Consider the following 12,310-nt stretch of genomic DNA (forward strand, 5'->3'; position numbering starts at 1 on the left):
TCAGCGGGCGGAGCAGCGGGTCCCGCCTCCGAAGCCATCCTTTATAAGAGCAGCGCCGGGCGGTGCCAGCAGAGGTGTGAGCCACTGCTCCAGTCTGTGACCTGGAGACCCGGAGCCGGGCGCGGATTCACGGAGCCACCGAGACCCTCAGAAGAGGTGAGGGAGTCGTGGCAGGCAGGAGCCGACCCTGGACCGGCAGCTCTGAGCCGAGAAGTGTCTGCCTGTGCGTCCGTTCGCGTCCGCGAGTGTGTCCTCGCGGGTGTATGTGTGTGTGCTGTCTTCACAGGTGAATGGCGTGAGTGGGTCGGTGCGCGGGTCTGGGGTTTGCTCCCACGGGTGTCTCCGTAAGTGCCCGTGTGACGGAGGCCGAGTTTGGCGGAGACTCCGGGCGGAGGGAGGGCAGGAGTTGGAGGGATCGATCCCTGCCGCGCTCCCGTCCCCTTGAAACAAAGCAGGGTGGAGGAGAGGCGGGCACCCGGGCGCCGCGGACCCTTGGCGCCGTTAGCGCTAGCGGCGAGCGGCTGGAGCCCCTGAGCGCCAAGCTCCGGGAGGGGCGGGGAACGCGGAGCCGAGCAGGTTCATCAGCGATCCGCTCCGGAGCAGCTCCCGGATCCACTAGGTGCCGTCTCCCCGCCCCGAGGTCTAGGTTCCCGACGCCTCCGTGTCCGCCACCGCTGGGCGCTGAGGTCAGCGCGGGCTGTGTCCCTGGTCCTTGGGAACGTGTTGGTACACGTCCCTTCAGGGCAATCGAGGAGGTGACTCATGGTGACAAGGAGACCCCGGGAAACGAACCGGGTGAGGTCAGAGCCCCGCCCGGGCTGGTGGGGGACAGTGGCGCCCCAGAAGTCAGCTTCCCGGCCCTCGGCGGTCTCTGACCCCCTACCCCCCCCCCCCCCCATCAGCACAGTGACCTATTTGGCTGGCACGAAGTGTTCTCAGGGAAGCCGGGGACGCGAGGAGGTCCAGGACTGGTTGTGCGGTCCCCGCCTCGCAGCGCGCCCTCGAGGACGCGGAGCGGTGGCCCCGCGCGGGGTGGGCCCACGCCAGCCTGTCGGTTTGAGAAGAGCAGGAGTCGGACACACCTCTGTTCCATCGCGCCCGCCGAACCCCGGCCCAGCTTGCCCGCGACTCGGGGTGCCGGACTCCGCGGAGGGAGCGCAGCCCTGCGCAGCGGGGCGGCGGGGCGTGCAGCCCTCGTCCGGGAAGGGGTCACAATCGGAGGGTGGGACTTCGGGGGGGGGGGGCGCGACGCTGCTCCGGGACTCTGTCAGCAGCATCCAGGGGCTCCCGGCGCCCCCCACCAAACTGCCCTCTCCAAGGGCGACAGGTCTGAGCGGAGCCGGGGGACGACGAGTCGTCCTTCGAACGCCGCCGCCCTGCGAGGGCCACAGTGCATCCGTCCTGTCGGGGGCCCTCTGGGGACCCTGGTGCCCTTCTAGTTCGGACAAGAATCTTGGATTTACTAGGGTTTGGCACTTTAGGGCGCCAAGGCAGCTCCCCTTCCCCTCCCTCCACGTCGCGTTTCGAGGAGGACTTTCGAGCGGTTTTGTTTTCCTTGCTTTCGTCTATTTTTATTTTCCAGGGATCTGACTCATCCCGTGCTTTGGGCGTGGAGATAAGGTGGAGGGCCCAAACCTCTGCGCGCCTGTGCGTGCTGTGTGTGTGTGTGTGTGTGTGTGTGTGTGTGTGTGTGTGTGTGTCACAGAGGAGCGCGCGGTTTCCCAACAGTGGCGGGGCTTTCGGAAGCCTGACTGGCTCAGCGTGACGTGTTTGCGGCCCCTGGTTCTCCTCCTAGTCCCCACCCCCCCGCCACCTCCAGAGGGTGACGCGCAGCCCGAGTGGAAGCGAAGTTTTGGCGGGTGGGGAGAGCTTTGCAGGAAACTGACTCATCACAACTCCCTGCTGCTGTCCAAGGCTCTGCCCACGCACCTCCGACCCTGCGCCTGATTTCCTGGCGACCAGCGCCCCCTTCCGGCCCCGGCGCGAATAGCAAACACGCCTTCCCGCGGAATGCGGTTTCACCCGCCTTTCCTTCCCGCTCGCTTCGCCTGCGCAGAGATCGCTCGCCGCTTCTGCCAACGCCCCTTAAAAAGAGTACCCCATTGGTTCAACAGTGTGTAATGAGTCCTTACTGTTTACTTCGGAATTAAAATTGGTTGATATCTAAGGCACGAAGGCCAACAAAGGAAGCTCTTCTCAGTTACTTGTTTGTAAAACAAGGGTTTGTGTTTCTCAGCTTTCCCTGAACTGGGAGTTATGATAATGGTAGTGAGATCAGATGCGGAGCCTATGAGAGCCATATGGGCTGGGGTGTTAGGAGAAAGGATTCTGGTCCCAGCTCCTGGAAGCCAGGAAGCAGGGAAAACCCAGCGTCCTGATGAAATCCTAGGCAGGCGCCTCCTCCTTGTGCCAGTGAGGCACTGAGACCCAGAATGTCCATTTCGGCCATCCAGTGTATCCCCTCTTGAATGGCACCCCAAGAGTGCCCATCTGGGGAACTGCCAAACACCTGCTTAAATCCCCCTTAATTTGAGTTAATTAATCTGGGGAGAGAGGGACCTATCAATATGGTTTTTTTTGTTTTTCTTGTTGTTTTGTTTTTTGAGAGAGAGAGAGAGAGCGAGCGCGCACGCGCGCGGGACGCGCGCAAGCAGGGGAGGGGCAGAGTAAAGAGGGAATCCTAACCAAGCAGGCTCCACACTAAGGGCAGAGCCTGAAGCAGAGGCTCTATCCCCACCCTGGGATCACGACCTGAGCCAAAATCAAGAGTCAGTGGCTGTTTTGACCGAGCCACCCAAACAACCCTGTATTTTTTTTATTCTTTTTTATTTTTCCTTGAGAGAGAGTGTGAGTGGGGGAGGGCCAGAGGGAGAGAATCTTAAGCAGGGTCCATACCCATCGCAGACGCCCCAGTGGGGATCCATCTCATGACTGTGAGATCATGACCTGAGCCAAAAATCAAGAGTGCAGTACTCAGCTGGCTGAGCCACCCAGGTGCCCCTGGATCTGTATTTGTAAAAAGCTCCCCAAGTGGGGTGCCTGGTTGGCTCAGTTAAGCGCCCACCTTCGGGTCAGGTCATGATCTCACAGTCGATGGGCTCCAGCCCCGCGTCGGTCTGTGCTGACAGCTCAAAGCCTGGAGCCTGCTTCGGATTCTGTGTCTGGATTCTGCGTCTCCCTCTCTCTTTGCCCTTCCCTCACTTGTGCTCTCTCTTTCTCTTTCTCAAACCTAAAAAAAAAATATTTTTAAAAAAGTTCCCCAAATGATTCTGCTGGGACTGTAGTTAATAATACAAAACTAGAAGAGTAAGGATGAACACCAGAGCACAGAACGCAGGGCAAACAGGCTTGGGTTCAAATCCTGGCTCTGCCACTTGTGAGTTGGGTGGTCTTGGGCAAGTTACTTAATTTCTCTGAGCCTTCGTTACTTATTCTGTTAAAAAAAAGAGAGAGAGAGAGAGAGCAAACATACTGCACTGGGTAACCCCTCTATGGGGCAGTGGCTCTTGGCCTTTTCAGTTTTCTGGTTTGGGGGCAAGCCTCATATCTCTTCAAACTCTTGCTCTTTAAATTTGGTCTGAGGTCACCTGGTGCCTCTCCTCCCCCATCAGCGCTGAGAGGTGGGGTGGGGAGGGGTAGGTGTGGCAGGGGTCCAGGTCTTCCTGCCCGAGGAGGTCACTCAGAGCCTGCAAAGCAGGACTTGTCCTCGGGAAAACCCAGTCCCTGCCAAGGTTGCACAGCCACTCAGCCCTGGAGTCAGGCCAGAGCAGGGCAGGTGGGTGCCAGCTCTTCGTCATGAGCAAACTCAACCTTGGTTTTCCCTCTTCTGAAGTGGGAGGAGAGGAACCGGGTAGACCGGCCACCTCTAATTTTTCTTGCCTGCAAAACGAGTTCCTTGGATGTAGCCAACATGGGGCAGGGGCTTCCAGGCTGTCTAGACTCCAGATCACCTGATGTGCCTGGCAGGATGTGGCTCAGCCTGGGAGAAATCATTGTCCTGCCCTGCCCAGCCCCTCCTCACCCCCAGGCCTCCAGCTTGATGACATCCTTGGGAAAGGCCCTCAGCACACAGCACCTGTCAGCTGCTGTCTGAAGGAGGTGGTGGCCCGGGGAGTGATGTGGAGAAGGCTCAGCCAGAACTGAACACAGAGCAAAATAATAACACTTCTGTTTTCCAAGCACTTCTGTCTACCAGGTGCTTTTCCCAGCATGTTACCTACATTAACTCAGTTAATCCTCACATCTATCCTCTGAGACAGTCACTAATACTGTCTCCATTTTACAGATGAGAAAAAATAGAGCCCAGAGAAGTTAAGCCATTTGTCTAGGGTCACCCAGCAGAGCCTGGATTCCAACCCAGGCAGTCTGGCTCCAGAGCCCACACTCTTAACCACAAGAGCCAGCCTCTCAACTCTGTTCCATCTGCCTTGCCTGAAGGGACTCCCTGACCTATTATTGCTTGAGGATGCTTCCACAGTTCCATTTTATAGATGAGAAAACTGAGGCCCAGAGATATTAAGTGACATTTTATTTTTACAATTTAAAAAAATTTTTAATTAAAAAAATTTTGTTAATGTTTATTTATTTTTGAGAGAGAGAGAGAGAGAGAGAGAGAGAGAGAGAGAGAGACACGCAACACGTGCGGGGGAGGGGCAGAGAGAGAGAGGGAGATACAGAATCCGAAGCAGGTTCCAGGCTCTGAGCTGTCAGCACAGAGCCCGACTCGAGGCTCGAGTTCACAAATCGCGAGGTCATGACCTGAGCTAAAGTCGGATGCTTAACAGACTGAGCTACCGAGGTGCCCCTTTTTACAATTTTTAAATTAAAAAAAAAATTTCAGTGATTATTTAGTTATTTATTTATTTACTTAAAGTTTATTTTTGAGAGAGACAGAGACAGCATGAGTAGGGGAGGGGCAGAGAGAGGGAGAGAGAGCATCCAAAGCAGGCTCCTCACTGCCAGCACAGAGCCCGATGTGGGGCTCAAACTCACAAAACCTCAAGATCATGACCTGAACCAAAACCAAGAGTCAGACACCTAACCGACCGAGCCACCCGGCACCCCTTTAAGTGACTTTAAACTTTAGGTAGTAGGCAGCAAAGCTAGGACTGGATCCTAGGTGTTTTTTATCCCAGGGGCCAGGGTACTTTTGTTTCAGAACAGGGTTATCCCACATGGGCATCTGGGTAAAGGGGTTCAGGAGGCCAGAGAAGCTGTCAGCCTGTCCTTTCACAACGCAGAGTTCTAACCGCTATACGATCACGGCCCTTTCATTTGCTACCTGACCTCTTGGCCAGGGCTGGGGTTGGGAAACTACTGGACTCTGGCAATTCACACGTACTTGGGGCATTTGCACCCATGAGGGACACCTTGGGGGGACAACAAATTGATTTTAGTTGATAAAGCCTGGCGGTAAACAGGACTCTGATCCCTGCTATTGCAATAAACTTGTTTTTGTCAACACAAGTTTGTCCTTCAGCTGCTCCCTCCTCCAGTGACCTTGGGGTACCAGGTTAACCCAGCTCTGCCCCCACCCGGTGGCTGTTGGTTGGGGACTGGGGACGGCCTGTGGGAAGGCGATGGTGACAAACCAGCTGGAAGGAGCCAGAGAGACCCCATGTTCTAGGAGGAAGACTTCATCTGAGATGAAGAAGACTTCATCTACCCCCAACAAAAGGTAGGGTCCAATTTCCCGAGTGACCAGGACCTTACTTGTGTCTCGGCTGCAGGTGCCATGTCGGAGCCATCCAGGGATGCCCACCAGATCCCACATGGCAGCAAGGCCTGCCGCCGCCTCTTCGGCCCAGTGGACAGCGAGCAGCTGCGCCGAGACTGTGATGCGTTAATGGCAGGCTGCGTGCAGGAGGCCCGGGAGCGATGGAACTTCGACTTTGTCACCGAGACACCTCTGGAGGGCGACTTTGCCTGGGAGCGTGTGTGGGGCCTGGGCCTGCCCAAGCTCTACCTGCCTGCAGGGCCCCGGGGGGGCCGGGATGACCTGGGAGGGGGCAAGCGGCCCAGCACCTCGTCTACCCTGCTGCCGGGGACAGCTCGGGAGGACCACCTGGACCTGTCCCTGTCCTGCACTCTCATGCCTCACTCCCCTGAGCGGCCCGAGGCGTCTCCGGGTGCACCTGGCACCTCTCAGGGCCGAAAACGGCGGCAGACCAGCATGACAGGTGAGGATAGACGCAGGGAAGGACACTAGAAGGAATCAAGACTCTCAGAATCTGTGGTGCGAGGGACCGTGTCTGGTCCTGCAAGGGACCTGTCTGGTCCAGTTTGCTCATTAGGCCACAGGGAAAGCAAGCCCAGAGAGACAGGGCAACTTTCCTGAGGTCGCATGGCAGGTATACAGCCATGACCAACTCACTAACATCTACCGGGAACATTTATTGTATGTCAGGCCCTTTGCTAAGGTGAATTTCTAAGGTAGGTTTCATTTAGTTCTTAAAGCAGTCCTGTTCCATATAACATTCTTGCCACTCTTTTATAGGAGTGGAAATAAGGCTCAGAGAGGTAGGGTGGTTTGCCTATGGTCCCACAGTGAATTTGCAGTAGAGAGAAAACTAATGACAGTAATTTCCCGGCTGCCCTATCCAGATCTAACTCACCTTCCCCATCACACACACACACACACACACACACACACACACACACACACTTCCATTCAGTCCTCAGAGCACTACACAAATGGTCAACTTCATTTTATATGTGAGGAAACCGAAGTTCAGGGCGATGCAGTCAAGAATCCCACGGGAAATTTACAGCTGGTGCAGAACTAACAATACTGAAGATAGTGGCTCACATGTATATGGCCCCATCGTGGGCAGAACACTTCTCATGGGTTCTCCAATTGCGTTCCTAGAGCAGTGTGGTTCAATAGAACTGTGCAGTGATGCAAATGTCCAGTGCCACTAGGCGCAATGTAGCCATTGAGCATTTGACATGTGGCTGGTGTGACTGAGGAACCGAATTTTGCATTTTATTTGATTTTAGTTCGTTTAACTACACAGGGCCACCACAGTAGTGGTGGGCAGCTTGGCTTGGAGCAGGCCCACAGATGTTGGTCTGGTTATAATCAGTCATGTCTGGGAAGCGTGATGGGATGCCTGGTAGAACGGTGCCGTGGGAGACGGAGTGGGAGTTGCCAGAGTTTTACCCTGTACTTGGCAATGTGTCCCTTTGGCCCTAGAGAGGAGTGCCTAACCCCTCTGCTGTGGGTTTTGGATGGATGGCTCTGTTGGGCCCTCTTCCTCCTGGCCTGGCTGACTTCTGTTCTCTCTTCCCAGATTTCTATCACTCCAAACGCCGGCTGATCTTCTCCAAGAGGAAGCCCTAATCTGCCCCCTGGAAGCCTCAAGCTCCTAGAAATGAGGCCCACCGCCCCGCCACCCCCCCCCCCACTGCCCCCACAAGCCTCTTCTACACCTTTGCCTTTAGTCCTTCAGTTTGTGCGTCTTAATTATTATTTGTGTTTTAATTTAAACTCCTCCTCATGTACATATCCTGCTTGCCACCACCCTTCCCCCCCGCTCCCCCCCCCCCCAGCCTTTGGCATTTCCAATTATTTAAAAAACCATTAGACAGCAGAATGATAGGTTTATTAGAGCGCTAGGTATTTTTATTATGCGAACTATTATTTAAGACGTCTTCATCCTGTGCTCCCCATTTCTGCTCTCCCAGAGGTAAGGTGGGGCTGGCATGACCCTCACCTTCTGGGTGGTGCTCCCTGGAGGGGCCTGGCTCCTTCAGCTCACCACCTCGTGGGGGTTATGAAATTTCTGCCCCTTTCGTGCATTCTCAAACCCGGATTCTTTATCATTTGAGAAGTACACAGATAGCACTTTGAAGGGGGCCCAGCAGGGTGGGGGCATCATCAACACTTTGGAGGCCCCTCCCCTTCTCTGAGGTCGGGCAGTGTGACCTTGAAAGGGGCACAGCCTGGAACACGGCTGGGAACGTGGCACTTTCCTGGCCCCTGATGCCCCGCCCTGCTCTGTGAAAGCACGGGCGAAGGTAGGGTCCTGTAGCAAACCACCCCACCTCCTCTCACCCCCTCTGCCACCCACAGGGAAGCCAGTCTCAATGTTTGGCCTCCCCTGCACTTTTCTAGGAGCCCCAGACGCCCCTCTTTTCCAGCTGGGCTTTCAAGTCCCTCTCTGCTCCGCTCCCCTCCCCCATACCCTTTCCCTCTAGTACCCTCTCGGCCCTAGGTGGCAGCTCTGGGGTGCCTGTCCCCCCAGCTTAGTGGACTGGGAGGGAAGGGGTATGCTAGAAGTAGGGGTCCCCAGTTCTACCTCAGGCAGCTCAAGCAGTGGCCGCCTCCTCCTCTTACCTTCTGGGGCAGAGGTTCTGGTGGTTGGACAGGCCTTCTTGAGCGGGGATCCCTCTGTCAGGGGTATGTCTCGGGGAGCAGAGTTTTTGAGGAGGAAGAGTGTGACACCAGCCCCTGGAACCCCTCCAAGGACCTTCCCCACTGCCCACCCTCCCCCATTTCATTGCACTTTGATAGCAGCTGAACAAGGAGTCAGATGTTTTAAGATGATAGGGTAGAGGCTGTGGATAGGGTATGCTAAGTGGGCTAATGCGGCCCTGGGAGTTGGGAGTTATTGTCTTTCCCAGCACTGAGCATTGAGCCCCTGGAGGCATCGAAGCACTTAGTGGGTCTGACCCCAAACATCTTACATTCCTGTAACATGCTGGCCTGGACTGTTTTCTCCTGGCTCCTCCTGTCTCCACCTAGACTGTAAGCCTCTGAAGGGCAGAGAACAAGTCCTATACTGCTCTGTGCCCTTCATAGCCCCTTCCTCAGTGCTGGGTATACAGCAGGTGCTCAATAAATGTTTCTTGGTGATTTTACTGGTAATATTACCATTGTGGCCCACACGCCTTGTCATTTGTAAGAAGGAGTAGGCAGAAGTTCTTTCGGTTGTTTCCACAATGTTAACAATTAAGCATTTAAAGTTAAAAAACGCAGAGGCTTAACAAACAGACCATGAGCCAAAAAAGACGACAACAAAACAACCACGGTAAACATCACACCTCTGCAAAGATCGCCACGGTCAATATTTTGGTTCCTTGTGTGGTCTTTTTTAGTAAGGGATATATTACTCACCAGAGAACTGCACCTCATTACTCATGGCGGAAATGCACATTAAAACCGCAATAAGATAACGCTGTACATCGACCAGAATGACTAACGTGAAAAAGACAATGCCAAGCGAGGGCAAGGATCGGGAACAACCGGAAGTCAAACCTGGCTGGCAGAAGTATGAAATATTTCAACTACTTTAGAAAACAGGCAATGCCTTCTAAAAATGGCTCCCCTCGTGCCCACCCCATGACTCGAGACTCCCCTTCCTGTTTGTTCTCACGAGAAATCAGTACGTATTTCCACCAGAAGGCATGTTCATGGCAGCGTTATTCTTGACCCAAGCTGGGAACAACCCAGATGTCTACAACAAGAACGGATGTGTAAATTGTGGTATCTTTCTAGAGTGGAGTATTATGCAATGTTAAAAAGAACAAAGTACTTTATGTGCACGTTTCTGATGATCTATTCATAGCTAACCACTCCAAGACTTAGTGGCTTAAAATGATGACCTTTATTTGCTCCTGATTCTGCAATTTAGCCAAAAACCACTTTTCAGATACGGGATAATTCTCTGCTGTATGGGACATGGCTTTGCTCTAGAACCCTAGGGGTCTGAGGTAGGGCTCTCCCACTGGGACTTTTCAGAGACTTCACACTGTCTACTTATCTGCCACGGATATTTCTAGTACCATGGGACACACAAGGTCGTATGTCCCAAGTGCTTGTCCTATAGCATGGACCTGTCACAGAGCCCTCTTTGGTTCTGGACTCCACTCAAACGTGGCAGCTCCCCATGCCATGCCATCTGGTAAATGGGCCAGAGCATTAGTATATGGCCTCCGAAGTCCACCTTGGCTCACTAAAGCTATTTCTCTTTTGAGGGGGAGCATGTCCTCAGTACTTGTCTTTTCCTATAGAGGGAACGTCCCAGCACGTCCCAGTTCATTTGACCACTTAAAACAGAACATGACAGGTCTCTGAATTCTTGTAAAGAACGTGAATATGCCCCATTTCTTATCCCCTTTCCTGATACGGATCAGAGAGAATGCGCTGGACATATTGTTAGCTTCTTACAGTCAGAGGCTGTGTAGACTGTTCTAGCAAAGATACCATATCTGATATGATGCCTGCAATTAGGGTAACGATGTGGATAACCATCAACTGCCATGCTTCGTTTGGTTATTATAGGAGCAGTATGGGGTGGATGGAATGGGGATATGATGGGAACCACCTTGCTTCCTGCAGGCCTTTGAAAGGAGCACCGATCTCTGCACTGCCACCTGGCAAGCGGCGTTGTTTCCGATTCACTGTCTTGACTAGGGGGATAACTTAAGAGACTTCCATTCAGTCCTTCTTTCCATTAATGGCTCTTATTCCATAGATAAGGAAACTAATCAGTGCACGTTCTGCCAACTGCTAAATGTACCCACGCCTGTTGCTGATTGAGGGCTTCCTTCTGGGGGGCAAGTTTGGGTTCCTCCTCTCATGGGTGAAACAACTTCCCATGATGCCGGAGGAAACCGGAAGGATGGGAACATTTGAAGTGAGAAGCTGCATCACCACCAGGAACCCATGTTTCAGGCGAACAGAGGTGTGGGACAGGGACGGGGGTGGGGGGGGCATCAACTTTGGCTTCCGTGACTTCCCTTCAGCCAGCCTAGTGCCCAGATAAACATGCTGGCAAAAGTCACTGCGGCTTTACCCTCTCCCACCAGCCCACAGAAATGTGAGCTCCGTGAGGGCAGGTCTTTGCCTGTTTCATTTGCTGCCATGTCTCAGCACCGAAGGAGTGCCCAGCACACAGTAGGTGCTCAATAAATATTTGTTGAATGAATGAATTATTTGTGGCTTGAATTTCCTTCCTGACCCCAGCGTTCATCTCTCACACCCAGTTCTCCGCCTACCCCACTCCCAGGTGGCTGCCCTTATCACTTGACAATCAGTCTGGCATTTGAACATGGCCATCTGCTAATTGGCAGGATACAGAAGTCGGAGATTCTCTAACTCAGTCTCCTTTTTTTTTTTTTTTTTTTTTTAATTTATGTTTGAGAGAGAGAGAGACAGCATGAGCAGGGGAGGAGCAGAGAGAGAGAGAGAGAGAGACAGATAGACGACAGACAGACAGAATCAGAAGCAGGCTTCAGGCTCTGAGCTGTCAGCACAGAGCCCAGCATGGGGCTGGAACTCAGGGGCAGTGAGATCACGACCTGAGCCAAAGTCGGACGCCCAACCGACAGAGCCACCCTGGCGTCCCAGTCTCCTTTTAAGTCACAAATATAACAACAGCCAGCATTGATGATCATCTGCCTGCCGTGGTTCTAAATGCTTTATGCGGTTTATAGCATTTAATCCTTGCAACAAACCATGAACGGGGTGCTATTATTACCTCTGTTTTACAGATGAGAAACTGAGGCAATAAGCCCTTAAGCCACTTGCCTGAGGCCACCCCTCTAGGAAGAGGTGGGGAGCCAGGATATTCATGCTGATGACCCAGGTCACATTGCCTGCTTGTTCCATAAACGAGCAAGGGGAAGTGCCTCGCCCAGGGCCACTACCATCATGAAGACGCTGAGGAGGCTTGCGGGCACCTGTCTCCCCCGGGTCCCGACTCTGTCTCTGAAGTAACTCAGGTTTCTCAGTCATACGCAAGGCGTGCTATGTAAATGCAAATTTGAACCAAGCTCCCTGGCCCTGGTTTCCCACCAGCCGGCCTGAGCTCCATCTAGAGACAGCTTGGAGCCAGCAGCTGCAGCCAGGTCTGGACACTGTACCTCAGGACAGAGAGTCTTTTGCCTCAGGGTTTCCTAAACTGTCAAGTGAATGCAAGCATCTCCGGGGAATTGAAAAAGAGTGAGTGTGAAACTTTGCCATTGATAAAACGGTCTCACTGTCTGGGATCCTTGTTCATTCATTCAGTTTCTGTAAAATTCAGTTTCTGAGCTCAGTGTTTTTAAGTCCAGCGACACCATATTTTAAAATTAACTCCGCTGCTTCCAAAAAGGCCTGGATCTAACTTTTTTTTCTGAGCACTTGGCTCCGGCCTCCTGCCAGCTGGCTCACGGCAGATTCTCCCCTGGGGCTGCAGCAGAGGGCAGCCAGGCTGAGCTCTGACCACTCCGGCTCCATCGGGGAAGACTGGGACCACCCCTGCCTCCTCCGTGCCCCTTTAATTTCCATGGTTGGGAGGTGGGTCGTGGGGATGGGGGGCAAATG

At 53.5% G+C, this 12,310-nt stretch overlaps 1 protein-coding gene across 2 annotated transcripts; it reads left to right on the forward strand.

Annotated features, from left to right (window-relative positions):
• The first annotated feature begins 26 nt into the window (after positions 1–26).
• On the forward strand, positions 27–8,862 carry CDKN1A (cyclin dependent kinase inhibitor 1A). Of its 2 annotated transcripts, none has more exons than XM_078446858.2 (3): positions 27–156; positions 5,730–6,179; positions 7,293–8,862. In XM_078446858.2, the coding sequence occupies exons 2-3, from the start codon at positions 5,735–5,737 to the stop codon at positions 7,340–7,342; spliced, it is 495 nt and encodes a 164-aa protein (XP_078302984.1). In that variant the 5' UTR covers positions 27–156; positions 5,730–5,734; the 3' UTR covers positions 7,343–8,862. The 2 variants fall into 2 exon arrangements, with proteins under 2 accessions (XP_078302984.1, XP_078302985.1); XM_078446859.2 differs by lacking the exon at positions 27–156 and adding an exon at positions 163–286.
• Positions 8,863–12,310: the final 3,448 nt, after the last annotated feature.

Source organism: Panthera onca, chromosome B2 (genome assembly GCF_046562875.1).
Source record: "Panthera onca isolate mPanOnc1 chromosome B2, mPanOnc1 haplotype 2, whole genome shotgun sequence".
Lineage (NCBI taxonomy): Eukaryota > Metazoa > Chordata > Mammalia > Carnivora > Felidae > Panthera > Panthera onca.

What these genes read in the sequence shown, in the direction of transcription:
- CDKN1A (XM_078446858.2), top strand. Translation starts at nt 5,735, where the DNA reads ATGTCGGAGCCATCCAGGGATGCCCACCAGATCCCACATGGCAGCAAG. An exon ending in GCGGCAGACCAGCATGACAG is followed by an intron (nt 6,180 to 7,292) that starts GTGAGGATAGAC and finishes CTCTCTTCCCAG; the next exon opens with ATTTCTATCACTCCAAACGC.